Source organism: Miniopterus natalensis, chromosome 1, assembly GCF_054644295.1.
Source record: "Miniopterus natalensis isolate mMinNat1 chromosome 1, mMinNat1.hap1, whole genome shotgun sequence".
NCBI lineage: Eukaryota > Metazoa > Chordata > Mammalia > Chiroptera > Miniopteridae > Miniopterus > Miniopterus natalensis.
Window position 1 is genome coordinate 159,146,375 of NC_142081.1, and position 27,684 is coordinate 159,174,058.

Sequence of the window (27,684 nt, forward strand, 5' to 3'; positions counted from 1 at the left end):
GTAGTCCAAGACCAAGGTGCCAGTAGATTTGGGTCCTCGTGAGAGCTCTCTTCCTGTCTTGCAGATAGCCACGTTTTCGCCAGGTCTTCATATTTCAGAGAGAGAGAGCTCTGGTCTCTCTTCCTCTTCTTATAAGGACATTAATCCCATCACCGGGGCTCCACCTTCATCACCTCATCTAGACCTAATTACCTTCCAAAGGCCCCACCTCCTAATACAATCATATTGGAGGTTAGGACATCAATGTATGGGTTTGGGGGGACACATTCAGTTCATAACAATGCTGCATTGAGATAGTATGCCTTTTACTGCCTCCTAAATCTGAGCCAGGGACATGTTAATATTTCAAAATAAATATGATATCAGATTCAGTCCAACCGACATATATTGAGATTCTACTGAGAGCACTTTAAATATATTATTATTCTCAGTAATACATAAATGAGAAAATGGAGTCTTTAAGAGGTTAAATGGCTAAGATCTAGTGAGAAGCTGAGCTGGAATTCCCCACCCCGTCTGTGCACTTCCAAAAATCCAAATGCTTCAATATACAGTGTGGCTCTATAGGCAGTTTACTAATTATCAAAGCAATTTATGAGTCATTGGAGGACTCAGTCATTGCTGATGTCCCTTCCAGCTCTAAAACTGTGTGGGAGTTTGGCTGATTTGTTCATGACGGCTTCTCACTTTACCTCATGCTCAGATCCGGGTTATATGACATTTCTTACATCTGGAAATCGTTTTGCTCACAAAAAAGAAATTATAGTCTTCTTTCCTTTGACTACTTATTTTTAAAAAGTCAATTAACATGAGTAAGGTGGGCCTTTCATTTGGAACTCATTGACAATCCCAAATATAATAACCTTCAAAAACAGAGGAAGGAAGGTGAGAGAGAAGTGAGGGAGGAGGGGAAACTATTGAAATGGAATCCACTGTTGACATTGTCAGTACATCCCACATTGCTTCCTGAAGAAGAGCTGGAGGAAGATTCATTTTTGTTGTGTAAAAATAAAGTTAATTCAATTGACATTTATTGAATCCCTATTATGTGTCAGGCTAAGTCCTGGATATAAAAATGGTGACTTTGCTCACATACAGTCTTTGCTCTCAAGAAACTCACACTCTAATGATAGAAAGACACAAAATAGAAAAGTGCAATATGGCATTGCAGTGATGGGGATGTGAGTAAGACCCTCGGGAAATCAGAGGGGGTGTGTGCAGCTGAATTCCTTAAGAGAGGTGATGCTAAGGTAAGCCTCAAGGAATGTGTAGTCAGACAAGTTAGGAGGAGTGGGATAGGAAGACTATTCCAGGTAAGAGCAAAAACACAAAGGTCATAGTAGTGAAAGAGCAGAGTTTGAAGGAAGAAGAGAAAGGAGATGAGACTGGGAAAGTAGGCTTTTGAGAAGATGACTTCTATTTTCAGTACGTGGAGTCCAAGGCACTCCAGTGAAAGTTTAACGGGAAGCTGGGTATGTGGGGCTAATGTTTAGGGCTAGCCTGGGATGAGGTATAGATCTGAGAGGTGGGAATTAATAGTTGAAAATGTCAGAGTTGATTAAATCATCCAGGGAGTTTATACAGAGTGAGAGCTGACATTTGAGACCAAAATACAAATAAAAATTGACAGTTGAGGAATAGACCGAGGAAAATGAGCTCAAGATGGAGAAAGAGTAAATAGGAGATGGGATAAATACAAGGGAGTCTGGCCTCGTGGAAGCCCAAGGAGTAGAAATATAATCAAGGGGTGACTTGTGGAGGCAGATGGCCTTACTGTTCTGACAACAGCAAGTTATTGCAAAACGTAGTCTAAAGCCTGAAGAGGAATTAAGGAGAAAATATGTAGTGTACTCCTGGTGGACAAGAAAAGAGAGGATGGGTTACAGCTGGAGAGATATGGGGGGTCAAAGTATGGTGGCGATGGTGATGATGAAGATGAAGAATTGCTTTGAGAAGAGAATGGTTGTTCAGTATGTTTCCAGACTGGAAGGGAAAAGCTAGTAGAAAGGTGGAAAACATAGGAGAGATATATGCAATGACAAATGGAGGGACTTTTCAGGGGAGGAATACCTCCTGCACTGGGGCTGGAGAGGAGATAGTCTCGAAGTTTTTTATGGTGTGGAGATGAGGTTCATAAATAATTTGCTCCACCTGAACTAATACTCTGCCTGAACCTCCCTATTGCAGATTACCCTTTTCTTTTGTCAGCAAACAATTCACTTCCCTTGGACCTGCTGTCTGAGTCCTGAAGAAACATTGTTCTTCCACCATGGGAAGTGGCACCTCAGCCCAGCATCATTTTGTTTTCCAGAATGCCGAGAAAGGTATGTGTTTCCCACCTCCCTGACTAGCTGTGGGTGCCCCAAAGCTCATGTTGCAGAGGGAGGGACTTGTCAGGATAGAAGCAAGAAACCATCATATTTCTCCTTACACAACTCTTCAGCTTCTTCTTGTGATGTGACCAGCAGAATGTTCCGCTGAGTATCTTAGGACTTGGTGAAGTATATTTGACAAATTAAAATTTACTCTGTCCATTGGGGTTTATCCCAAGCTACATATATACAAGTGAGTGAAATAGGTTGGGCAAAAAGGGGATGAAAGAGCACTCCAGGTAGAAGGTACAACATGTACAAAGGCTATGAGGTAGGAAAGAGGGAGGCATATTCAAGGAACTGAGTGTTTGGAAGTGAACGAGATAGAGAGTGGCAGACATGAGGCTGCTGAGGTAGACAGAGCCCAGATCACTGAGATCTTGTAGAATTTTAAACTTTGTCCTAAAGGCATAAAGAACCACTGAGGAATTCAAAATAGGAGTTCTATAATAAGATTTTCACATTAAAAAGACCCTTAAAAGACTCTTCTGGCTTCCATGAAGAAGGGATTGGACAGGGTAAGAGGGGAAGAAGAAATAACAAAGTTTAGAAGCTAACAAAGTTCTCTACGTGAGAGGTGATGATGTCTTGTCCAGAGTTGGTGGCAGTAGAGATGGAGAGAATCGGGTAAATTCCAACACTATTCAGGATGTGGAATTGACAGAATCCAACCGAGGAGATGGATGGGGTGAGGAGAAGGATGGGTCAGGAATGAAGGTCACTGGAGTAGCCTAGGGTGAGAGTGAAGCCAGATCAGAGACCAGGGCCTAGGACAGAGCCATGCTTAAGCTAGCACTTCAGCATCAGCTAGAAGAGGTCGAGCCAGCAAAGGAGTCCGAGGAGGGGCAGCCAGAGGTGGGGGAGGGAGCCAAGCAAATGGTGACGGCACCTTGTCTGCATGGGCCTCTGCATCTCCCTCAGCTTGCCGCTTCCTTGCTTTCTGGTTGGCGATCATGTCCCAGGCTCCCCGTGCACAGTTTTGGTCCCAGACCAGGCATAGCTATTTCTTCAGGGTGTAGGGTGTTCATTGTTACCAGGTTGGTTATTATTTCTACATTATCTTAGTGAGCAGATCCAGAAAATATGTATTATTTAAAGAAAAGATCATCATGACCAATTTGTATTTAGGATCACAATATTTTTACTTACAACCTTGATATTATATTTATATCTCTTTTCTCTTTATCCCTAATGACATTAATATATTATTATTTATTCTATCCCATAACATGTCAGTAAAAGTTTCATAATAATAACACTATTATAAACAGTATGATTACTGAAGACTCTTTAAGATTTATTTGTAGTTCTTTTGTTCTTTGGATACATCCATGAGGGACATGCAAATTACTGAACTTTGAAGTCATTTGCAAAAACTCCTTTCTGTGTGATGATGCCACCAACTTATTTATACATGGTTAGATTCACTTTTTTAACTCTTGTTTTTCATTCTTGGAGATTGAGGTTTTTACTTTATTTTTTTATTTTATTTATTTTTTTTAAAAAAATATATCTTTATTGATTTCAGACAGAGGAAAGGAGAGGGAGAGAGAGATAGAAACATCAATGATGAGAGTCATTGATCGAGCCCACAACCCGGGCATGTGCCCTGACGGGGAATCAAACCCCGATCACCTGGATCCTAGGTCAACGCTCAACCTCTGAGCCACGCCCGGCCGGGCGAGGTTTTTACTTTAATTTGTTTTATAATTTTGTAAAACATTTATACAATTACTGTTCCAATTATCTATTGCTGTGTAACAAACTCCCAAAACTTAGTGATTTAAGACAAGCATTTTATTCTGGTCATGCTTTTGTGAGTCAGAGACTTGCAAAGAGCCCAGCCGGGCAGTTGGTCTCTGATCCACAGCGCAGCTGGGGCTGGAGGCTGTACCTCTAAGACAGCTCTTCACTCAGTACCTGATGCCTTGACGCCCTCTGGCCTCTCTCCACGTGGTTGCCTTTTCTTAATATGGGGTTTTAGCAACCAGCTGTATTTGTAATTTGCACCGTTGCATTTAGTCTATACAAGGCCAGAGCAAGAGGAACTCAAGTGTATTGTATTGTGTTGTGGGGAAGAGAGGATTGGGTAGAGGATCTAAAACTATCCTGTGCCTCACAGTGCCCACAACAATTAAAGATAACCCAGGCCCCAGAGAGAGACCTGGGAGGGAGAATACGGAAGGAAAGAGAGGCGTTGCTTGCTCCCCCTGCCCTAAGTGGCCAAAACAGGACACAGGATATAAGTATGTCTGGTTGGCAGCACTTTCCTTAAATTGCTTGAGGCAAGGTGTTAGCGAACAACATTTTCAGGGAACCTTGATGGCTATAATATTCCTCAGTGTTGTTTACACTTTAGCCCAATAAAGAGTCACATGTGGAGCTTGTAAGACCTGCAAATTTCTGGGTTCCCTGTAGAGATTCTGATGCTGTAAGTCTATGGCCAGGTGCAGATACTTGTGTGTTTCCCACAAGTTCCTAAAGTGTCTGTAGTGCTTACCCTGCACATTTCTTTCACTCCTCTGAACGTGGATTTACAGAATTCAACTGGCAGGGCTCCAACCTCATCAGTTATTATTTAAGGTAAGTGCCTTGGAGAAATATTTGCAGTATGACATATTTTTTTTCTCTTGGAAAATCAAATTCAGCTTTGCTTAAATTCCTCCCAGGTTCTCTTTTCCTACTCCACCATCATCTTTCTTCTTAGGGAAATCAGCACGAATTTTCTTAGCTCTCTAATGCAAGCTAAATATATTAAATCAATCTGTCTACCATTCACAAGGCTGACCTGAGTGAACCTGCAGGCTTTCTTTTGTAATCCAGCTTTATCTACAAATAACTTCATTCATCAGGCAGCACATCCAGACCTTGGAGATTAAGGAGAATCTAGTTATGTATGTGGACCACAGGTCCTAAAGCCCGTTTGAAGAATTAAACGTGTTCACGCCATCCTGTGGTAACAGTCACCTAGCACAGGCCCTGAGAAAAGGACAAGCCCAAAGCCTGCCTGTGTATTTGATAGTTGGCACAGTCATGGAAGTATTGTGATGGGGACACTTAAAACTGGCAGGGATGTCAGAATATGGGGAGAGCCAGCACAGAGCCCAGCAGGCACTCATCACCACCTGACACTGTAGTATGTAGTAATTTGCATGGTTTTTGTTGTTTGTTTTTCCCAGGAATCATCTAGTTCGTCACCTTTTCCAAATGAGGACATTGAGGGCCATGAAGGTGACTCACCTGAGGCCACATAGCTGGTCAAGGCAGTTTCAGGCCCAGAACCCAGATCTCTTGTTAGCCAGTCTATTGTGACACTATCCAAATGCCCACCCCTACCCCTGCATTAATCCCACTCTTCAAGGATGCTGCATCCTTGCAATCTCTCCAGTTTTCATATCCTTCTCAGAATCCTGAGACTCCAGTCTTTTCATCTCCACTCATATAAATGTTTTCATTAAAACATGGGAATTAGCCCGGCCGGTGTGGCTCAGTGGTTGAGCATTGATCTGTGATCCAGGAGATCAAGGTTCGATTCCCAGTCAGGGCACATGCCTGCGTTGTAGGCTCGATCCCCAGTCAGGGGCGTGCAAGAGGCAGCTGATCAATGACTCTCTCATCATTGATGTTTCTCTCTCTCTCTCCTCCCTTCCCCTCTCTCTGAAATCATTAAAAATATATTTAAATAAATAAATAAATAAATAAATAAATAAATAAATAAATAAATAAAATGTGGGAATTAAAACTCACATACCCTCCAGTGATATGAGTATAATCAAGAGATAAGAATGTGAGTGGCGTCAGGCGCATGCATGGGGCCAAGAGCACCCTGGCCGCGGGAAGGCGCGCCCCTCCCGCCGGGAGCAATGGGCAGTGCTTTCCCCCACCGAGACCCACATTACCGTGGGAGAGGCGCCTCCCTCCCCGGGCCCGGGAAAGCGCTCACAGGCCTGCTTCTCCACCCCTGCCACAGCCTTCGGGGCAGCGGCCCTGGTCCAGAGGCGGTACCGGGGCCACAGGGCGCGCCTGGCGGCGAGGCGGCCGTGCACCTGGGCATCTTCCCGCCCGTCGAGCACGCTGGGCAGCAGGACCAGCTCCGGGAGCGGCGGGCTGTGGGCGGGCTGCCAGCGCAGCCTCCGGCCCTGGGCAGCAAGGCCCAGGTGCCCAGGGGTGCAGCGGACCCGGACCTCTCCTGGCCTCTCCTCACTCACCTCTAAAGCCAAGCCCTCTTGGGTTCTTCCGCAGCTCCACGATTTCTTCAGCTACCTTGTGGATCACTTCGCCCCAGCAGTCACGGTGAGAGTGAGCATGAACGGCCACGCTGCCAACTGTCCTCCGGTCTCGGGGCCACAGAGCTGGGGGTGAGGCGGGGGGTGCACAGGGAGTGAAAAGGTGAATCTAGCAACAGCTGGGAATGAGCAAGGACAGCAAATAAATGGCAGAGTGGGTTGTATCCTGGGCTCTCCCAGAAGCACACCTGGAGACAAGAGTTTGAGTGCAAAGGATTTATTTGTTAAATGTAGGAAACAGGGTGGGTGGGTGGGGAGGAGTGGGAAGGGATTCAGAGAAGAGAAGGCAGCCAAGAAAGGGGGGGTCTACAAAGCCAGCAACTCAACGTGTCTGGGAAATAGTGCAAAACACGAGCCACGAATGATCCCACCCGGAGGCAGAGGGAACCTGAGCCTTTATGTGGCAGCTCCTGGAGGTTGCTGGTTGAAGGCTGCTGGGAGGGGCAGACAAGAAGCGTTGTTCATTCCACAGCATTTTGGGCCTGTCAAGCAGGACTCTTGGTGGACCCAGGAAAAAGTCCTTACGCTAGAGATGCAGGACCAGGCAGTCGGAAATTGCCTGGAGGGCACTGAAAGGTCTGAGCATCTGCCCCGTTCGCCAAGTTCCCCATAAATGCCCATGACCTTGTTTCCCACCATGGCTTTTCCCTTTCTTCTTATTAAACCTAGGGCCCTGAATGTCCATCCTTTCTAAGTCTGACAAATCTTAATCTTTTAAAACAAAAGAAGAAGGGAGTTGACGTAAAGATGTAACCTTTGCCTCCTGCCCACCCTAACTTGTCGCCACTTTCCCCTTTTCTCTCTCCTGTGCTGGAGCTGATGCCAGCCTGGCCAGGCCCCACGTTAAGTACAGCAGGTCCTCTAATAATGTTGTTTCATTCAACGTCCCTTTGTTGTAAGGTGGACGAGATTCTGTAGGAACTTAACTCTTGTTTGTATCTATGAGCCTATGGTGAAAACGGTTTTGTTATATGTTGTTTCACTTAAAGTCGCTGAACCTATCGATAGCATTAAGTGAGGACTTACTGCCCAGTCCAAGGAAAGACTGTGTTGTGCCGCCTGTAGACTGACTGCAGGTCTGATGGTGAGCCGGCCACCCTTTCTGTCCTGGCTAGGGGACATCCTGAACCGCATGTTCACTGAGGAGAGAGTCTCCCGGGACTCCGGGATGGAGAAATGCAGCGACTATGAATCCATAGAGGTGCCGGACAATTACACGGGGCCACGCCTCTCCTTCCCACTCCTTCCTGACCACGCAACTGCCCTGGTGGAAGCTTTCAGGCTGAAACAAGTAAGCTCACCGGGAACCTGAGTCATCACCACGCCTTGTCCCGTGCAGAGGGCGAGCGGACCAGCAGAAGGAGTGGCCCGGATTTAGGGTGTTTGTGCGGTGGGTCCACTAGAGAGATTCCACTCCACCTCTGCTTAGCCAGGACCTGCGATCAATCACCAGGTCCTATGCACTGAACACGTCTCCTAATCACGGCACCTCCCTTTGTTCATTCACCCTGCAGATAATTATTGAGCACCGCTGGGTGCCGGCACTGTTCTGGGCATCTGGACACCGCAGTGCGCACGACAGACACAAATCCCTGCCCTTGTGGGGCTGACATTCTAGTGGGGAGACGGCACGTAATAAATAACAGCAAATGAGTACATTAAGTACTCATTCTCTGCAAATAGCCAGACCCAGCCTTCACAGGCCCCAAGTAAAATGTCTGTATTAGAAGGCGGTAAGAGCTACGCAAAAGAATAAACTAGCATCTCGGTGGGAGAGATTGCAGTTTTATCCAGTGGTCTGGGAAGGCGTCTGAAAAGGTGATTTCTGAGCAAAGGTCGAAGGTGGTGAGGGAATGTGCTCTGTGGACATCTAGGGAAAGGCATTTCAAGCAGAGGGAACAATTAGAAAGGCCCTGAGGTGGGATCTTGCCTGGACTGCTCAGGGACCTTGGGGAGGCCACTGTGGCTGAAGAGGAGGGAGCCAGGGAAAGAGTGTTAGGAGGTGGAGGCAAAGAGGGAAGGGGGTGGACTTCTATTCTTCTGAAAGAGATGGGAGACACTGAGCGCAGGAACACTATCTGTCTGGCTGCTTTTTAAAATGACCATTCTGTGGCTCTAGCCGGTTTTCTCGGTGGTTAGAGCATCCGCCTGTGGACTGAAGGGTCCGGGGTTGGATTCCGGCCAAGGGCACGTACCCGGGTTGCAGGCTCGATCCCCGGCCCGGTCAGGCGCATGCGGGAGGCAACCAGTCGATGTGTCTCTTTCACATCCATGTTTCTCTCCCCCCACCCCCACTCTCTCTGAAAAGCAATGGAAAAAATATCCTTAGGTGAGGATTAAAAAAATAATAATAAAAATAATAAATAAAAAGAAAATAACCATTCTGTGTGCTGAATAGAGTAGAGGGAGCAAGGCCTGGAACAGGGAGCAGTCAAGGCCGGGCAGAAGACGAGAACAGCTTGGAATGCGGTGCGAGAGGCTGAGGTGGTGGGAACTGGTCAGGTTTGGGTTCTACACCCGGCTCCAGTCCTTCCTCTTTCATACGAACTAATTCACTGCGGGAGGGGCTGGGGTCGTTTTCCCAGTGATGCCAGGATTACTCGGTACCATCAGAATGCAAACGCTTACTCATACTTCACTGAGACAGTCACGTATTTGTCCCCAGCGAGAGGCCAGGGAGGCTTTCATAGAGCAGATAGAGGAGACTCGTTCCGCATTTGGGTGCGGTGAAAGCAGAAGCAAGGGTAGAGGTGGGTGGAAAAGGGAGGATCCGTGCACAGGGCCCCAGGCCGGAGCACCAGGCTCGCTGCTGGGGTCTTGGGTGACTGGAGAGGCCCGTCTTCCCTCAGGAATGTCAGCGTTGTTTTGTTCCCTCCTTCCCCTTCCTCCTAGTAGCAGCTACATGCTCGCTATGTCTTGAATCTTTTGCATGAAACCAAAAAGCATCTGGCACAACTGCCCAACATCAGCCGGGTCTGGACCTGTTTCAGCGAGGAGATCACGGTGTGCGGTAAGAGCGGGCCTGGCTTGGCTGTGTGCGCTGGCCCATGCGGGCGGCCAAGCTCACTCCCTCACACCGAGAGCAAGCACGTACTCGCTCCACGGTTACTTCTGGCAGAGGTGGTACAGCAAAGGACTGCGGGCCGCAGGGCCCCGCCTCTGCTTTATTTTCCCAAGCAATTAATACTGGATCCCAAACGCATGCGCTCCATTCAGAACAAAATCCCTGCCAATAGCCAGTCCCTCCCTTGTTAGAAAAGTTTATTTGTTATTGCTTGACCAGGCCCCAAGGCCTAGTGAATTATTCCTACCATCCACATACGTTCTCCCAGCCAGAAATCCTGTTAACGACGATTTTCTCCATCTTCTTATGCTTTCAGTGATGTTTTAACAACCGTCATAGACTGGCGCCTCCCACGTTAACTTAGGGGAGGCAGACTGGGCACATCAGGGACTGTAAACTGGCACTTACAGGCCACATACAGCCTACAGAGAGGTCCTGAAACGGTCTTAAATCTTAAAACTAGTTTCCAATATTTGAAAATTAGAGGATTTCATATTAAAACCCAGATTTCCAACTTCTCCTGAAAAATCTTGCGAGACTGGCCCATAAGTGAGTTACAGCTTCCTGTATTAGATGGGGCAAAAATCTCTCCCATTCTCACCTGGGTTTGCAGCCCCGTCTTCTGCTTCTGTCCCGTCTTTGCTTCAGTAAGAATACAGGTTGTTTGCCATTTATGATAATCATGCAGGAAAAATATTGTGCTTTCTGCTTTCAGTATTAACTGTCCCTGCAACAAGAGAAATTAATATTTATCCCTATCTTACATATGGAAAAATGAGTAACCATGTTTCTTAACCTTGTCAGTTTTTTCCTGGGTATTTTCCTTTTTTATAGTAAAAAATGAGAAACAATGGTAAGGACCAATCATAACTGATATTCTTTTTCTATTTTTGTTAGGAGATTTACACGGCCAGTTGGATGACTTAATATTTATATTTCATAAGGTATGAATGCTCAATTTAATTTTCTGTCTTGCTCTAAGGTTTAATTTAGAAGTTTGAATACTGTATCTATGAAACAAATTATTAAGTATTGCTTGGATTGAAAAAATATTAAATATACATAGTATATTTATACATATAGAAAATATTACAAAACATAGCAAATATATAATATAAAAGCCAGCATTACACCATATTCTACTATATTTTTGTAAACTGTTTAAATAATACAAAATCCGAGGTTAATAAAGAGAATGATTATTCAGCAATTGATTTTCTTTTTTTCAAGTAGAGAAAATTATTCATTATCAAAGCAATTGAAAGCTATTTTCATTTCCATTTTTAATTATAAAATGTAGAGCATATAACAAGATATATGAATATTCTGTATGACTTTATAAATATTCTGCATTTCTCAGAGCATTTGCCATGTATTGTCTTGTTTGACCCCGAGGAACCGATGGCAGGTGCTATTGCGCAGCCAGCACTTGAAACTGGCCTTTGGACCACAAGTTCAGTGCCCTTGGCACATACCACATGCCAACACTCTGGCCTTGTGTAAAGCATTGATCTTGACAAGCGTGTCATAACCTCAGCCTGGCTGGAAAGGAAATATAAGACCAGTATGAAATATTTCCATCTTTTACTAACATTTCCGTTTGGAGGAGAGCCAGACGCTCAGACCGGATGCTCTATCTGCCAGCTGCCGAGTGCACGTTGGCTTAACCTGGTCTCCTGCCCCTTCTTCCCGGCCTCTCCCGGACTTGCCTCCGTGCTGGGAAGAACGGCTCCCGTCGCCGGAGCGAGCCTACGTGGTCAACGGCGACTTTGTGGATCGAGGCAGGGATTCGGTGGAGGTCCTGATGGTGCTTTTTGCCTTCATGTTGGTCTACCCCAGGGAGTTCCACCTGAACCGAGGAAACCACGAGGACCACCTGGTGAACTTACGGTACAAACAAAGCACGCGAGGTGTTTGATATTTACTTGTTCAATTGTAAAGTTATTTGTTAGCACTTATCTGTTAGATGCTTTTTAAAAGTAGTTTTTCAATTTTATAAAGTAGAATACACAACATAAAACATTTTTAAAAGATTTTTTAAACATTGACTCATTCCCCTACTATCCTAATAAAACCATTAAATTTTTTCACATACCCATACTCTTTTTTTTCTTTTTTTAATCCTAAGGATATTTTTTCCATTGCTTTTCAGAGAGAGTGGAAGGGAGAGAAAGAGAGAGGGAACCGCCGATGGGAGAGACGCATATCAATTGGCTGCACCCTGCACGTGCCTGTCTGGGGCCAGGGGTCGAGCCTGCAACTGAGGCGTGTGTCCTTGGTGGAACTCGAACCTGGGACCCGTCAGTCCGCAGCTGATGCTCTAACTGCTGAGCCAGACTGGCCTGGGCTCACATACCCATACTCTTTATCATATAAACAATAAAGGTTAACTATAGAAAAAGTAAGAAATACGGATAAGCAAAAGGAAGAAAATTAAAATATATGATAATTTGTCTACCCTGAGATAATGTTATAATTGTAAGCATTTTGGCGATTAGTTTCTTTTCTATAAAGTTAAGCACATGTATATAGAATATGCATTTGATAAAAATGCAAATGTGTCATAACTATTATCGCTAAATCTAATATCTATTCTTGCTTCTAAATCTAGATATGGCTTCACCAGGGAAGTGATGCATAAATATAAGGTGCGCTTGCCTCTAAAAGCAAAAGTCTCTCTTAGTTCAGAAAAGTTGAGTGAATTACTTGAAACTTAGTATCTTGTTCGCATCATTTTCAGACACATGGCAAGAAAATACTGCAAACACTGCAAGATGTTTTCCGTTGGCTTCCGCTGGCCACTCTGGTGGATGAGAAGGTCCTGGTTCTCCACGGCGGAGTGTCAGACAGGACCGACCTAGAGCTGCTGTCTAAGCTGGACAGGCACAAGGTACGGACTGGACAGTGAAATAGGGCACGTTTTACCACACTGCCCAGTTTCACTGCCAACGTAAAATAAATGTTACATTGCATGCTGACTCCAGTTGACTACAAAGGGCTGTTAAGAGAAGCCGTTAGAGCAGCGATTTTCAACCCTTTTCATCTCACGGCACACATAAGCTAATTACTAAAATTCTGTGGCACACCAAAAATATATTATTTGCTGATCTGACTAAAAAAAGTAGGTATACTATTGGTTCATTCACACCAGACGGCTGTTGTGTTGGCTGTTACCATTTTTTTGACAATCTAAAGGAAAAGAGGTCAGTGCCCCTGACTAAATAGCCAGGTGTTGCATGTTTTAAAAGTTCTTGTGGCAACACGGGTTGAAAATCACTGCATTAGACCATTAAAAGGAGAACGGCAGAGAATCCACAGCTGGGCTCAGGCAGCAAGTGTGCTGTGACCAGTTAGTGACGTTTGCCATGGACATGATAGTGGGGAGCTAGTGCCATGCGTTTCCATCCCTGATCTAGTAACAGCTGGAGTAGTGAAGCCATAAGATACCGTTCAATTTAAGAGTCTGCGATTGAAAGAAAACTGTTCTGTTACTTATAGTTATGTGACCTTGAGCAAGTTACTTAACTTAGTGTAACTTACGTTTCTAAATCTGTACAATACGGATATGAATAACTATGTCATAGTTGTGGGAATTAAATGAAAGTTTATGTGCATCTGCCTTACAAAATCTACACTCAGTAAGTGGAAATAGTATTAACTACATTTGGCTGAAGTCGCAGAAAAATTCAAATAACAATGGCTTAATGTTTGTTTCTTTCTCATGTAAGTAAGAGCTGGCGACAAGCAGTCCAGGCCGGGTATCGTAACACCACAAAGCCATTGGAGACCCAGGTTCCCGCTCTCTTGCTGCTCCACCATGTTGCATCATGGCCCAACAGGGCTGCTTGAGCTCCAGCCATCATGACCCCATTCTAGCCAGCATAAATTAGAGAGCAGAAGAAAGGCATGTTTCTTCCCTTTAAGGACATTTGTTTGTACACACAATTTCTGTTCATATTTCTGTTCAGAACTTTGTCCTATGCCAACACTTAGCTGAAAGGCAGGTTGGAAGGTGTAGTCTTTATTTCAGGTGGTATCTGTAAGAATCTGGGTTTCGGTTGCTGAGGAAGAAGGGTGGACAGATGCTGGAGCAGCAACACAGCTTAGTCTGTCCCCACGGCTCCCCAGGTTTCAATGTGTGCTTTTCTTCCCACACATAGGACCATGCTCATCCCCTCCCCAAGGGAGTCTACACTCAAGTCTCATCCAATACTTGCATCCAGCTTAAAGTCTGAGGTTTCTGGATTCAAGTCCTATCTGTTAGGCGTGACTAGGGTTCCTTGTGGTCTGATGACTAAAAGATGAGTTATGTGCCCCTGCACACCAGGCTCAGTGTTGGAGAGAGAAAAGGTCAACCCCTCGGGAGAGGTGGAAGAGGAGAGCCCTCAGCATTTTCAATAGCTCCCTCCAAATCTCCTCTCAACGTCTCCACAATTGCAAACCTTTCATGTTCTTGATGGACAGGGAGGGCTCCAGGTGATATAAAACCAGCTCTTAATATTTCTTTGGTCAATTCTGCATGCTATCTGGCACTTCATTTTTTATTTTTTATTTTCAATTCAAACATTCAGCTGCATCCAGGTAGAGACTGCAGGTCATGATAGAGCAGATTATCTTATGGGAAGAATCACATTTAATTATGTAAACATGGGAGAAGTAGGAACTTTGAGAAGATTGCTAGAGGACAGTGTATTTTCTGTAGCTTAGCAAAAAGCTAACCTCCCAACAGTTGATTTACAAAGCTCTGGGGAAGGGCAATGCAGTGATCTGCACAGAGTCCAGGGCCACTTGGGAGGAAAGCACAAAGAAAAATGGGCTCTGGGGTCAGTTCTCTGGACTCAGTCCTGGTAGAGTCTTGGTATCTCTGTGCATCAGTTTTATCATCGCTACTGTAAAGGAGGGTGCTGTCTCATGGGGGGGGGGGGCTCAGGGGTAATCGGTTAGTTCATGTCAAGTGCCCAGGACAGCACCTATTTGGAAATGGTTCAATATATAGTTACACTCTTCTTCTTCTTAAGAATCAAAGTTAGGGATGCCTCTTAGAGCAGATGATAACATCCTTAAACTAAAGTTACCTGAGGGTCGAGAGGGGTGGGGCTGATGGTGGGCCCTCAGTGAGAGCTGGCAGCGAGGAGAGCAAGAGGCGGTTACGGTCCGTTCACATTTTACAGCCTTTCACTCTCTGCCCCGGGGCTGGACCTGCCCAGGAGATAATTAGCGCTTGGCCAGCGTTAGGGAACAGCCTCTGTCCTAGTCTCTTTGATCTGGCTCCCTCTTCAGACATCACTCAGGCTCTGCTGACAGCCTCTGAGTGTCCTCTGTTCCTGCCCTCAGTCAGTCCGCACCAGGACGTGGCCTTCTGGTAGCACAGTCCCTATATTTGCAGAAGTCTCTTGTGCTCTGATTCTGTGCTTGCAGAGACCTGGCTGTGAACCAGACCTTTATCGCTGATGTCCTTGCGGGAGTCGTGTCGCTGTTTTCATGGTGGCACTTGGGCATGCCACAAATTGCCGCTCAATGCCACAGCTCGGCTCTGTGCCCTGACCCCTCTCTTTCCTGTGATCAGAATCCTCTCGGCTTGTGTCCTCTACGTCCTCAGCCTGGTCCCAGAACCGTGAGGACTCGGAGTCAGTGAGAGGGACCGTACCGATCCCTCTTCCCAATTAGGCTGAGAGAGGTGGTCCCTGCCCCTCGCCTGGCGTCCTCGGCGGTGAGATAACAGGGAGGCCGGCACTTCCTGTAAAACGCGGTCCCACAGCAAGTGTCAGGATTTTCCCATTCCCGCACTTTCAACCATGAGCTCCATTTCTTCTTTGCTTTAATATCCTGAAACAACAGAGAAGTCAACAAGGGCTCGCCGTCCTGAGAGAGGTGCCCTCCCTCTTCTTGCCTAAACATCGCGAGGCCCCCAGAGAGAAACCATCACGCAGGCTGGCCTTGATCCAGGCATCTACGGCGAACGAGCAGGCTTCATAAATTTCCCATTTGTCACAGACTGATGCTTTTGTAAAACATGAATTATTAGAAAAATGAAATTCAAGCAAAAAACATAAGCCCGCTGACGATGTGCTTGACTGTCATCACACCACCTACTGCTCTGAAAGTTTCTAACGGCTCATTCTCAGGTTCCCGTTGACTTTGTCCTGGGCCAGCACCAGCCGGGCACAGACCAGCCCTTCTCTGTGGACCCGGGTGCGAGGAGCACTGGCGCGAGGCTCGAAAAGGGCCTCGGGTCTCACTCCACCACCTGTGTGTTTTCTGCACCTTTGTAGATTGTTTCCACCTTGAGGTGCAAAACAAGAAAAGGGAAGGAGAAGCAGGCGGAGAAGGGAAAGGCCACGCAGGCGAGCTCTGCAGGGGGCCCCTCCCCGTGGTTTCTCCCCCAGAGCTGCTCTCCCCCCCCTTCGCCCCTCCGCCTCAGCCCCCACAAGGCCCACAAAGCCGGGCGCCCTGCCAGCGTCCCCTGCAGCGGCCCCCCGGACCCCAGGGAGCTGTCCCGGCGGGTGAGGTGCTCCGTGGACCTGGAGCGGGAGAGGCACCGGCAGCAGGCAGGCTGCCCGGGATCGGGGGGCAGGGGGAGCCCCGGCTCTTGCCGTCAGACGCCGACCCTGAAGCTGGGGAGCTGCTGGAGCCCACTCAGGAGGAGTGGAGGCAGGTGCGTGTGGCCGGTGCTGCTCCCTAGAATTTGGTTGCCGTCTGGAAGGACCAAGGATTTAAAACACAGATCAGCCCGGCCGGTGCTGCTCAGTGGTCGAGCGCCGACCCATGAACCAAGAGGTCGTCGGTTCAATTCGCAGCCAGGGCTGCCGGCTCCATCCCCAGTAGGGGGCCTGCAGGAGGCAGCCGATGGGCGATTCTCTCCATCGGTCTTTCTATCGCTACCCTTCTCCCTTCCTCTCTCTCTAAAATCAATAACAACATTAAAAAATTTCTAAAAAAAAAAACAGATCGAATCTCATCTCTCCATGTAAATTCAGGGTATTTTCTTTTTGCCCCTCTTTCTCTATTCCAGGGCTTAGAACATTCCCAAAAGATATTAGTATTTGCCTAATGACTCATGTATTTTAGAGTTTTATGAAGGATGGGGAGGCGTGGGCTCTGTTACCTTAGTAAACTTGGTTTAGTGACCTAGCATCACGGGATAAAGGGTAAGCCATGACTTCTTGGATGCTATTGCTATTATATGTTCCGTTTTTTGTTTGTTTTAATGTGTCAGAAAAGGGCTGCTGTAGCTTAATGCCTGAAGGGCTATGTCAGTAGCTCCTGGTCTCCTCTGTTACCAAGCAGCCAAATGCTTTTCCAAAATCTCTGGAACTGTGTCACATGGCCACCCCTAGCTGCAAGGGAGACGGGAAAAGTAGGTATCTAGCTTGGCACATGGCCACCCCAAATGACCAGCCGGAGTCTTGTTAGCAAGAAAGGAGAATGGCTATTAAGGAGGTATCCACAGAGCTTGCCGAAATAGGGGCATACCTCTTTTTAGTGCACCTCACTTTATTGTGACCCACAGAGGTTGCATTTTTTCCCCCAACTGAAGGCAAGACCTTCCAGCAGCAAAAAGATCACAACTCACTTCGTGGCTTTTCCTCCTACTCTCCCTCCTCTTTGTCTTCTTTCTCTTTCCATAGTGACCCTGAATGGGTATCTGTCTAGTTCTTCGGAAAGACACCATCTCTTGCTCTCTCCAGGCCATAGATATTCTGTGGAGTGATCCCATGGCTCAGGAGGGCTGCAAGGCCAACACTGTTCAAGGAGGAGGCTGTTATTTTGGGCCAAATGTGACAAAACAGCTGCTACAGAAATACAACCTACAGCTCCTGATCTGCTCACACGAGTGCAAACCCGAAGGCTATGAATTCTGCCACAGCCGCAAGGTGGGTGGACCCTCTGCTGTATCATAAGAGCCGTCGCCATTGCTCCGTCCAGGCCTGGACGAGTGAAGGCGTTTCACAATCAACTGTGCCTTCTATTTGTTATCCACATGCTCAAAGTAACTGGGTCCTTTGAGATCAAATAATGTAAGAAATGTTTGGTTAAATGCTTACATAGGATTTTTTATTGCTAGACTGCAGAGAATCTTTACCTTCCTATATTTATTGTAAATCTCCAAGAAAAGACACAGCGTCTAGCACCTCCCAATGTATTGACAATGGAAACTTTTTTCACAAGCATCTCGGGGGGGGGGGGGGGCTCCGCACTGTAGGAAATTGCATTGAGGCTTCACACCAGCTAGTAACTGATTTGCCTGCCAGTTGTAGTGCCCATCCCAGTTTATTAGGCCCAGCTTGCCTCAAAGCTGAATCAATGAAGTTTTTTCTGTGACCCCTGCTAGTTTTACTTGGGATAAAAATGTGAAGAAAATATGTTGTGGATGTTTTATCAGAATTCAAGTTTTTATTACTTGGGTCACAACTCCTGCCCTACTAGTATTAATGACTCACACACACACACACACACACACACAAAAACAACAACAAAAAACAAAACACACACACACACACAAAAAGACCCATAGGTGAGTTCAAGGAGAAATAGCAGCCCCTGGAACTGGGTTGGGCCCTCTAGGACTGAGGGCAGGAGTTCCCCAGGGAACCTGAATGCTTGTCTCACTTCTGTTTTTTTCAGGTGTTAAACCATCTTTTCTGCCTCCAACTACTATGCAGCTGGCAGTAACCGAGGGGCCTATGTCAAACTGGGGCCAGCCTTGACCCCACACATTGTGCAGTATCAAGCCAACAAGGCGACCCACACGCTGACCATGAGGCAAAGGCAAGACTTTCTGACGAATGATTTCAGAAAAGCAGAATTACAGTGTTTATAGAACCTTTGAAGTGTCCAATGCTATTACATTTATCTCAATTCTAAGTGAGAATTGAGAATTTGGCTGTCAGCAGTCACTCCGATCTGTAATTGACCTTATAGCAGGGGTCTTTTCATTCTCCGCACCCTGCCTACTCATTATTGATGGACATTGAAATTATTCTCAGTGGGTCCACGGACCAGGCCACCAAGTCTTTCCAGGGTCACTCTTCTGTTCTCTCTCAGCTTTGAAGACTTTGTGCAACCCCATAAACCCAGCCAAAGGTCCTTCCACTGTCTGGGGATTTGGCAGATGGATTTCAGTGTACACATCTCTTAACAATGACCCTTCCCTCCTGGGAAGGAAATATATAATATTACTTAAATGGCTTCTGTTGAGATGATCCTGAGTTGTCATCTTAGTAGGAACATACCAGACATCAAGAGTTATTATAAAAAATTTATGTCTCACCCTGGCCAGGCAGCTCAATTGGTTAGAGCATTGTCCCGACATGCCAAGGTTTCTAGGTAGATCCCCAGTCAGGGCACATATACGAATCAACCAATGGATACTTGAATGAGTGGAACAATAAATTGATGTTTCTCTCTCTCTTTCTCTCCCTTCCTCTCTCTAAAATCAATTTTAAAAGAAGAATTTATGTCTCACAATGAACTTATGAAACATATCATGTTAATAATTTCAGTTTTATAGATGAGATTATTGAAACAGAGGTTAAATCAACTGGCCCGTGGTCACACAGCTAATAACCAATGAAAGTTAGCCTTGACTCAGGCAGTCTTATTTAAGAACTCGCTTACTTAATGACTATCAATACTGCCTCCCACCAAGAAGAGGGCCCTCGAATATAAAGCTACTAACAGATACAGTTTTAGTGGTACTAAACAAGTTTTTAAAATTACCAGATGAACTAAATTAGAAATCAAAACAAAGTTGGTATAAATCCAGTAAAAGAACACATTAATATTTAGCATGTGCCTTGTATGTGTGCTATAAAAGTACATTATTATTTTAAAAAAAAAATCTTTATTGATTTCAGAAGGAGGAAGGGAGAGGGAGAGAGACAGAAACATCAATGATGAGAGTCATTGATTGACTGCCTCCTTCATGCCTCCCACTGGGGATCCAGCCTGCAGCCCGGGCATGTGCCTGACCAGGATTCAAACCTCAATCTCCTGGATCCTAGGTTGATGCTCAACTGCTGAGCCATGCCAGCCGGGCTAAAAGTACATTATTTTAACTCACTCTTGATTTATGAAGCACTCAAGAGTTATTAAACACTCAAGCTGTTAAAAAAATCAAGGCCAGTATTACTTAAAAAGAAATATTACATGAAAATTTAAGCTCACCAATAATAGTTAAACTTACTGCGCAGCAGAATCGCCTGTGGAGCTTTATAAAAAAATCAGCCATCTGAGCCTCATCCCGGTCCTTCCAAATGAGAGTATCCAATGGTGGGCCCCAGGCACCTGAAATGCATGATTTCATGTGATTTCAGTGTTGTCATTACAAAAGGAGTCACTGTGGAGAATCCTACAAATAACATAATTAAAGATGACTTTGAAATATTTGTTGATTACATCAAAGCAAGCACAGCATTCCCTGATTTACCCAGAAGTCACTTGCCCAACAACTTCAACTATCTGGACCACAATGTAGAACTTAGAAGGAAGAGGGGAAATGTCTCCACCCAACCATAACTGATGTCTTGATGTACATGATCATGTGTTTTTCTTAGAGGAACTCTCATTTGGAATTCATTTACTTTTGGTTTAAATCCATATCTCAATAATAGGTTAGCCAGCCTGGAGTCCACCTGTCAAGATTGATTCCTGGCTCCACCCCTTATTAGCTGTGAGACCATGGACTTGTTTTCACTCTGTAATGGTATAAGAGTGCTACCTACCTCGGAGAGTATTGTAACAATGAGGAAACTAAATTAGTGTTATTTTGTTATCCATAAATCTTTCCTTGTGACTGTTTAACATAATAATAAATTACAAGGAAAGCATGATTTTGATAACAGGTAGCATTTATTGAGCACTTTCTATGCACCAGGCTTTCTTCTAAGTGCAGTCCATGAATTTACTCATTTATTCTTCACAATAATCCTATGAGGTAGGCCCATTTTACCCTTATTTTACAGACGGGCAAACTGAAGTACAGCGCAGTTATACAACTTTACCATAAAGGTGGCCTTTCTCTAGAACTTCTGCTCTAACCACTATGCTATACTGGGAAGGACAGCAGCAATTCACAGACAGCAGGGAAAAGTGGGGAGTGGTGGGGAGAAATAAGAGGTGGAGCTTTTCCCTCAGAGACTGAGTCACCCTTGGGAGGTTGAAACATTAAGAGAGAGGTGAGACGTAGTAAAACCCATAACTAATTCTTCTATAGTAATTTTTTTAATGTTCCTTTTTTTCTTCTGTCCCAGGATTAGTAGAGTAGAGGAGTCAGCTCTAAGAGCTCTGCGGAGAAAGTTATTCGTGCATTCCTCAGCTCTTCTTGAGGAATTTAAGAAGCATGATACTGATAAGACTGGTAAGACTAACCAAGTAAGCTGGCTGTAAAGTCTTTGTTTCACAGCACTTAGCAAATAAGTATTTGCTGAATGGCCAGATGACCAAAAGACCTCTTTGACTATTTCCTCTATTTTACTCAACTTAATGTCCCACTTAATTTTTCTAAATCTTAAAGTTCCATGCTCTTAACAGAATATGAATTTGGCTAAATATAGATGGAGATGGTGAACAGAAATGGAGTCAGGGGAAGGATGACAAGGCCAGAACTAAGTAAAAAGCAACAGGTGGTGCAGGTTATAAGAGTGTATCCAAGATCAGCAAAATATCAATGATTTGACTTCTTGTTGTTGCTAAGTGTGCATTCATTTGTTCCATGTTCTATTACAAAAGATAGACATTTTATCTTTTTGCAATTCAACGGAATGTGTAATGGACATTGGCTACATGTACTCATATTAAAAAACAGCAGTAACTGTTACACAGTCATAGCAATATCTTTTCCTATGCAAATAAACAACTGATGCTGTATATGTATAATAGTTTATGCTGTTATTATTAAGTTTTGTGTGACTTCCAGTAGTATTGCCAGATTTAACAAATAAGAACAGGATGCCTAATTAAATTTGCATTATGGACAAATAATAATAAGTAATTTTTAAATATAAGCATGTCCCATGCAGTATCTGGGACATACTTATATTTCCCGGTCTGTCTGACATTCAAATCTAACTGAATATCCTGTATTTATCTAGCAACGCCACTGTTTCCAACTCTATATTCTACCATGACCAACAAAAATAGTGACGGTGCCCATCACTTCTGTTACCTGTAGATAGTAAGGAGAATGTCAGGATAAAAGGGTATGCACTGTCGGGTGGGAAGCTGGACTTGTAGGTGACAAGTCAACAAGCGGGCCCTTTCCTGCAGGCTCAGTCACCCTGAGCGGCTGGGCAGCGGCCGTGGAGCCTGTGTTGCATCTGGGGCTGCCCTGGCGGATGCTGAGGCCACAGCTGGCCAGCGGCTCAGCGGATAACACGCTGCAGCACAAGGCCTGGCTCGAGGGCTTGGCCAGAGAACAGCCGGGCCATGAGGCAGTGGTGAGAATGGGGGACGAGGGCAGATCGTGGGCCAGGAAGCCCCTTACGGAGAACTTGGAATCAGAAACAACCAAATATTAAGAACCCAAAAAGGAAGATGAGTGAGAAAAGGGGACTACTATTTGCAGAGTTTCCGTGTGTCGGACATTATGTTGAGATTTACATGTGTTGCTTCGGTTTATCCTTAAAATCACACCAAGAGATAGGCATTATCAGCCCATTACACCCATGAGGACGCTAGTTACAGAGGCTGAGTCACCTGCCTCGGATCATAGAGTTTCTCAGTAATAGATGTGGGACTCGAATCCAGGTCTGACTTCCTTGACTTCACTCTACTTCCTCTACTAAAAAAGTACTTATTCAATAAATACTTATTGAATGTGTAATATATGTGAAGCCATGGGCTAGGTACTTTTTAAAAACAGCTTTATTGCAATATAATTCACATTCTATACAAGTCATCCATTTGAAGTGTACAATTCAATGGTTTTTAGTGTATTTACATGTATGTGCAGCCAACATCACGTTCAATTTTAGAAAATTTTTATCGTATGCTATATACTCTTAAACCATTAGATCATTTGGGAGGCTCACTGGGGCTGAGGGTGAAGAGATGGTAAAATATCTTCAGGTATTTTTCAAGAGTGTCTTATTGTCAAGATTGACTGTGTGTTGATTATATATTGGGGCACTTTAAATATAAGATATAGAAGGAAAATGAGTTTTTTTCTTCCAGAACATACAGTCAAGTTTGCTGGAAACACTGTATCGAAACCGATCCAACCTGGAGACCATTTTTCGGATCATAGACAGTGATCATTCAGGTAAAGGCACTTCTGACATAGCAACTATTTTGCCTCCTGCACTTTGGTCTCCTTCCTGATTATTTCGCTCTCTGCTCAAGCACTCTGGGGGCCAAGTAAGTAATGACAATGCTTATAAATGGCAGGAACTGGATAAGTACTTGAACAATACCAGCAGTCTAGATAGAAAAGGGTTTGGCAGAGAAGAACAGACAGACTGAATAAAAACGCCTTGTAGGAAGAATAATTATTAGTAGATGTGATATCCCTTATAGTGCAATCAGAGATAGCCACAAAGTAGTGAAGAGTACCTAGGATAGAAAGTCTTTCACAATCTCATTCCCAAAGTATTTTTAAAAACTTTTTTATTTTGAAATAATTATAGATTCATAGGAAGTTACAAAAAATGTACAGGGAGGTCCTATATACCTTCACCCTGTTCCCCAAAGGTCCAAAGGCCTTTTCCAATGTTATTACTCTTATTTTTTTGAGGGCTAATTCACATACCATGTACCTTACCCATTTTAAATGTTCAGGTCGGCCTGGCCAGTGTTGCTCAGTGGTTGAGCACCAACCCATGCACCAGGAGGTTGCCCGTTGACTCCTGGTCAGGGCACTTGCCCGGGTGTGGGCTCGATCCCTAGCTGGGGGCGTGCAGGAGGCAGCCGACCAATGTTGATGTTTCTCTCTCATCAATGTGTGTGTGTCTCTCTCTCCCTCCCTGTCTCTCAAAAATCAATAAACACACACACACCAAAAAAAACACACATTAAAAATAAAATAAAATGTTCAGGTCGGTGGTTTTTTAGTATATTCACAAGGTTGTGTAACCACCATCACTATCTAATTCTAGAATATTTTCATCACCCTAAAAAGAAACCTGTACTTATTAGCAGTCACTCCCGTTCCAGCTCCTGGCAGCGATTACTATGCCTTCCATGTCTATGGATTTGCCTGTTCTGGACATTTTATATTACTGGATCCATATGATATGTGCCCTTCGGTACCCGGCTTCTTTCGCTTAGCATAATGTTTTCAAGATTCATCCAAGTTGTAGAATGTGTCAGTTCTTTAGTACTTTTTATAGTGGGTAATATTCCATTGTGTGAATATTCCACATTTTATTTATTCATTCATTAGCTGAGAGACATTTGGATTATCTCTACTTTTCAGCTATGATGACTAATGCTGCTATGAACATTCATGTTCAACTTATGTTTTGTTGAACATATATTTTCAACTCTTAGGATATGTTCCCAAGCATACAGTTGCTAGATCATATGGTAAAACTATGTCTAGCTTTTGAGGAAGCGCCAAGCTGTTCTCCACAGTGGCTGCACCATTTTCCATTCCTACCAACAGTGTGTGAAGGTTTCAACGTCACATCCTCCCCCAAAGAGGTTATTATTTTTCTTTTTTTAAATAGCCATCCTATTGGGTGTAAGTCTCATTATGGTTTTGACTTGCATTTTCTTAATAACTAATGATGCTGAGCATCTATCATCTGCTTGTTGGAAATTCGTACAGTAACCCCTTAGCCACAGGAAATATGTGCCAAGACCCTCAGTGGATGCCTGGACCCTGGGTGGAACCAAACCCGATACATACTGTGGTTTGTCCTCTATACACACACATTTTCACTTCAAGGAAGCTCTTTATGGCTTCCCTTTGGCATATGTGCATTACCAGTATCACTACTCTTGCTCTTTGGGGCCACTATTAAGTAAAATAACAGTTACTGGCACACAAACACTGGAAACCGTGACAGTCAACCTGATCACCAAGTTGGCTACTAAGTGACTAATGGGCAGGTAGCAAACGCAGTGCAGACACACGGGACAAAGGGCTCATTCACAGTCTGGATGGGACAGAGCTTGATGGCAAGGGATTTCATCGTGCCGCTCAGAATGGCATGCATTTTAACACTTCTGAATTGTTTATTTCTAGAATTTTCTGTCATATTTTCAGACCTGGCTGGCTGAGCACTAAAACTAAGGAAAGGCGAAACCGTGACTGCTGTGTAGACAGTCTTTAAGGGGGCAACTTATGATTTTTTGACTTTATAATTGTACGACAAGTGATACGCATTCAGTGAAAGCTGTTCTTCAAATTTTGCATTTTGGACTTTCCCCTGGGCAGCGGCAGGAGTCGCGGCTCCCAGTTGGCCATGTGATTACAAGGGAGGCAACGCTATTGCACAATGTGTTCACGGTGTTAGGTGACTTTTTCCAACTGTAGAATAATGTGTTCTGGGCACATTTAAGGCAGGCTTGGCTAAGCTGTGATGTTTGGAAGGCTGGCTGTATTTAAAGCACTTCGACTTAGAATATTTTCAGCTTACGATTGGTTATTGGAATGTAAACCCACCGTAAATCGAGGAGCATCTGTATACGTACTTTCTTTGGAGAAATATTTCTTCAAATCTTTTGCCTATCTTTTAATTGGGTTATTTGTCTTTTCATTGTTGAGTTGTAAGAGTTCTTTATATATACTGGGTACGAGGCCATTATCGGATATATGATTTGCAAATATTTTCTCTGATATTATGGGTTATCTTTTTACTTTCTTGGTGTGTGCTTTGATGCACAAAAGCTTATAATTTTAAAAATCCATTTTACAATTTTTTTGTTTGTATTTTTGGTGTCATATCAAAGAAAAGTTATGTAATCCAAGGTCATGAAAATTTATACCTATGTTTTCTTCTAGGAGTTTTATGACTCTAGCTCTTACAGCTAGATCTTTGATGCATTTTGAGCTAGTTTTTGTTTGTAGTGTAAGGTAGGGTCTAGCTTCATTCTTTTGCATGTGGATATCCAGTTGTCCACTACCATCTGTTGAAAAATGATTCTTGCCCAGCCGGGCGTGGCTCAGTGGTTGAGCATCAGTGTAGGATCCAGGATATTGAGGTTCGATTCCCAGTCAGGGCGCATGCCCAGGTAGTGGGCTTGTTCCCCAGTTGGGGGCATGCAGGAGGCAGCCAATCAATGACTCTCTCATCATTGATGTTTCTATCTCTCTCTCCCTCTCCCTTCCTCTCTCTGAAATCAATAAAGATATATTTAAAAAAAGAAAAAGAAAAAAAAAAGAAAAAAACAATTATTTCCCCATTGAATAGTCTTGGAACCCTTGTAAAAAAAAATCAATTGACCATGGGTGTATAGGTCCAAAGGCTTTTAATAAGCATAATAAATTAGTATATGTTTGGGATGATTTAATGTAAGGTTTCTCAGCAGTGGTAACAGTGACGTTTTGGTCTGAATAATTCTTTGTTTGGGGGTGCATCCTATGCATTATAGGATGCTTAGTAGCATCCTTGGCCTTTACCTACTAGATACCTGTAACACCTCACCCTCACACCAGTCATGACAATCAGAAAAGTCTCCAGACATTGCCAAATGTCCCTAGAGGGAGGAGAGAAAAATTGCTCCCACTTGAGAACCACTGGTGATCCAGTGGTTTTGTACCATTCCCTTGGGGTTTAAATTAGATACTAGGCTTTGGTTGTCTTTGCTTAACAGTAGGGAGCTGGCGTCAGAGGACATGAACACCGAAAAACAGACTAACTGAAGTGACTTCCTCTCCCTGGTAAGGGTTCACCTCACTGGACGAGTTCAGGCAGACTTGGAAGCTGTTCAGCTCTCACATGAAGATTGACATCACAGATGACTGTATCTGTGACCTTGCCCGGAGCATTGACTTCAACAAGGATGGCCACATCGACATCAATGAGTTCCTGGAAGCCTTCCGCCTTGTGGAGCAATCCTGCACAGAGGGCAATGCCTCCAGTTGCCCACAAGCCACCAACACTAATGACAGTGGCTCCAGCAGGCCAGGAGCAAACTAAAGACAGCCTGGTCTCTCTTACTCAAGTTGCCTCAAAAGCAATGCCAAGCTTGTCACTGGAATAACTCCCTCATTCTCCATAGATTTGAGAAACTTTATGCTGAGAACTTGCCAACCAACATGCGTCAGAATCATCTGTGTATTTGTGGGTGCAGGGTGGTGTGTGTGTGGGGGGTGTCCTTTTAAATGTATAGGTGATGTAACCTGATCTCAGAATTTTCACAAGGTGGGACCCAGGTATAAGTATTTTTTAATGCTGAAGTCTACCCCAGTTATCAATTACTGATAATTTAACCCCCTTATTGTTTCTATTTTATACCTTTTATTTATTGTTTTTAAAATATATTGGTAAAGGAAAGTTATGAAAAAATATTTATGTAAGCCCATGACCCAAACATATGGATTCTTTTTATTATTTACTTTTTCTTATTATAAATATAGTGTTATATAATTTAATGTTTTGCTTTTTAAAAAATAATCCACATCTAATTATAAATACTTTCCTATGTTGCTCCATAGTCTTCATGATTACTAGTTTAATGGCTGCATAATTTCTTTCAAATGGGTGCACTATAATCTAGTCAGCCATTTGTCAATTGCTCAACATGTGTCTTGTTTCCAGTTTTTCTTTATTATAAATAACACTGTGGTTAATAATTTTGTGCATATAGCTTCTTCTGCAAAAATCTTTTAAATTATGCATTTTCTTAGGATCAAATTCCAGGAATGGGATTACTTTATCTAAGGGTGTTGTATTACTCTATAGAGAGATTTACTATTTGAAAATTAGCTCATAATGACTATGAGGCTAAGAAGACCCAAGATCTGCTGTCAGCAAGCTGGATACTCAGGAGAGCTGCTGATGTGGTCCCAGTCTGG

At 44.2% G+C, this 27,684-nt stretch overlaps 1 protein-coding gene across 1 annotated transcript; it reads left to right on the top strand.

The window, feature by feature from the left end:
• The first annotated feature begins 2,269 nt into the window (after positions 1–2,269).
• On the top strand, positions 2,270–26,806 carry PPEF2 (protein phosphatase with EF-hand domain 2). Its single transcript, XM_087816387.1, is given in 20 exon segments — positions 2,270–2,324; positions 6,343–6,420; positions 6,423–6,481; positions 6,615–6,648; positions 6,651–6,671; positions 7,774–7,949; positions 9,554–9,668; positions 10,620–10,666; positions 10,917–10,920; positions 11,450–11,612; positions 12,334–12,370; positions 12,463–12,612; positions 15,995–16,295; positions 16,298–16,377; positions 17,411–17,600; positions 18,353–18,491; positions 20,975–21,081; positions 21,990–22,153; positions 22,896–22,983; positions 26,553–26,806. Coding segments are annotated over 20 exon segments (2,262 nt in total).
• The last annotated feature ends 878 nt before the right edge of the window (positions 26,807–27,684 follow it).